This window comes from Sprattus sprattus (genome assembly GCF_963457725.1).
Source record: "Sprattus sprattus genome assembly, chromosome: 19".
Classification (NCBI taxonomy): domain Eukaryota; kingdom Metazoa; phylum Chordata; class Actinopteri; order Clupeiformes; family Clupeidae; genus Sprattus; species Sprattus sprattus.
In genome coordinates, this window is record NC_137917.1 from 28,628,854 (window position 1) to 28,631,353 (window position 2,500).

The following is a 2,500-nucleotide window of genomic DNA, read 5'->3' on the forward strand; positions in this document are numbered from 1 at the left end:
CACACTACGAGTTACAGTTTGAAAGATAAACTCACACACTCATACAGAAAAAACATCACTGTACACACACACTGATACAAACACAACAAGTAGCAGCAGATTTCATCCATGGCAAACACATATGCACAAACACACACTCACACACTTACAGACACACACCCACACACACACACACAAAAGCACACTTTAACACACACAGACACAGACACAGACACAGACACAGACACACACACACACACACACACACGCACACTTAAACACACACACACGCACACTTAAACACACACACACACTTAAACACACACACACAGTTAAACAAATAAACACACACTCGTGTTGGTACCTCTGTGGCCGGCTGCAGTTTCTTCTTCTTCTCCTCCGTGTCTTTCTTCTGCTGGAACTTCTCCATCTTCTCTCTCTTCTTGGCCTCCTTCTTCAGCTGGGCCTCTGTCTTCACAGGGGCTGAGACACACACACACACACACACACACACACACACACACACACACACACACACACACACACACACACACACACACACACACACACACACACACACACACACACACACACACACACACACACACACACACACACACACACACACACACACACACACACACACACACACACACACACAAATATTAGCTGAGCCTCTGTCTTCTGAGGGGTTGAGAGAGGGACAGAAGACATGAGAAACACACACACACACACTAGCTGAGTGTCTTCTGAGAAGCACACACACACACACACACACACACACACACACACACACACACACACACACACACCCTCACCCCCGGCTGCTGTGGCGTCTCCCGTGGCTGGTGTGTTTGGGGTGGCGGCCTGGCTTGGCGTGGCGTTGGCGTTGGAGGTGACGGAGACTGACACACACCTCTCACACAGGGTCACGGGTCCCAGCACAGACAGGAACTGAGGCTGGTTCACACACGTCACGAACCACCGCGTCACGTTCACCAGGGACTTACGGTCCGCAGGCTCCAGCGCCTACACACACACACACACACACACACACAAGTAAATATTGGTCGACCAGAAACAGACCTACACACACACAGGCACGCACCCACACACACCGGCACACACACACACGCACGTTTAACTTCACCTCTCTTACAGTATATATACACACACACACACACACACATTTAGACACACACTCACATATTTGAAGGGCAGCAGGACAGCTGTTGCCACGGCGATGTCAGCCAGAGAGAGGCTCTCCCCAACCAGGTAGGTGCGTGGCTCCAGTGATTGGTCGAGAGCCTTCAGCAGTTTCATCAGCACTGCGCGAGAGGTCTCCTGCAACTACACACACACACACACACACACACAAATAATCATAAATCTCACACACACACACACATTCATAATCACACACACACACACACACACACACACATTAAAAATCACATAAACTCACTCACACAGCCACACACTAACACACACACACAACACCTTCTTGTCGACCACACACAATCACACAATCACACACACACACACACACACACACACACACACAGACACACACACACACACACACACACAGACACACACACACACACAGACACACACACCTTCTTGTCGACCCCTTTGACCCCCAGCAGAGGGAGGACGAGGGCACAGGCGACGGGCGTGATCTCGTTCTGGGCGAAGCTGATCCACTGCCACACGCTGCCCTCCTGCTTGTGCCCGCTGCCCACGCGTCCTGCCCGCGATGCCAGGTACCAGCCCACCGCGCCCGCACCCCACACCGCCTCTCCTCCCCCCAGCACCAGAGCCGGCCGGGACCGCGCCACGCCCGAGGGAGGAGGCGTATCCGTGACGACCCGAGGAGGAGACGGGCTGAACTGGGCAGCGATCAGCGCCAGGAGACTCTTGAAGTCGTCGGGGTGGGCCGACACGTACAACACGTCCATCACCGCAGGAGAGGAAGAGCAGCTGAGGAAGAGGAAGAGAGGGTTAACACACGTACAACACGTCCATCACAGGAGATTATCATCATGCGTTGTCACAGAATGACTTCAATATAAACCCACAAACCAACCCTTCAACCACCATGGCTCATGGCTGTCATCTTCACACCCACTACTAAGAAGATGCGTCCCCCTCAATCCATTTAAACCACAACACCACACCCCCCTCATCAGTGACTCGGCACAGGAGAGAGGGAGAGAGAGACTAAGAGAAATCTTGCGAGCTGGAGGATGGATGAACAAGCAGCACTTGGCACACTGTCCAGCTCCCAGACTAACAGGTCGGACTGCATGCCTTCGGACTGAAGTCCTCTCTTTCTCTTTCGACTAGAGTTAACCTTCTGCTGACACGAACCATCCCAGGGGAGACAGACTTATACCAGGCGGAAGGGTTCTAATGCACTCAGGCACTTTGTTCCCAACCCTTCATGTCGCACTGACAGATCCCTGAGCTTGTCAAAGTAAACTGGCCGCCCATGGCCTGACCACCTCACTACAGGTGA

The 2,500-nt window shown here is 52.8% G+C and overlaps 1 protein-coding gene across 1 annotated transcript in view; it reads right to left on the reverse strand.

The window, feature by feature from the left end:
• Nucleotides 1-2,500, reverse strand: part of vars1 (valyl-tRNA synthetase 1) — a 23,069-nt gene that overhangs the window by 20,091 nt on the left and 478 nt on the right. The window contains exons 2-5 of the mRNA XM_080857448.1: nt 1,599-1,962; nt 1,186-1,329; nt 798-1,008; nt 344-462 (exon numbers count right to left, since the gene is read on the reverse strand). Of these exons, the coding sequence (XP_080713574.1) occupies nt 344-462; nt 798-1,008; nt 1,186-1,329; nt 1,599-1,940 (816 nt within the window). The 5' untranslated portion in view covers nt 1,941-1,962. The remainder of the gene's footprint in view (nt 1-343; nt 463-797; nt 1,009-1,185; nt 1,330-1,598; nt 1,963-2,500) is intronic.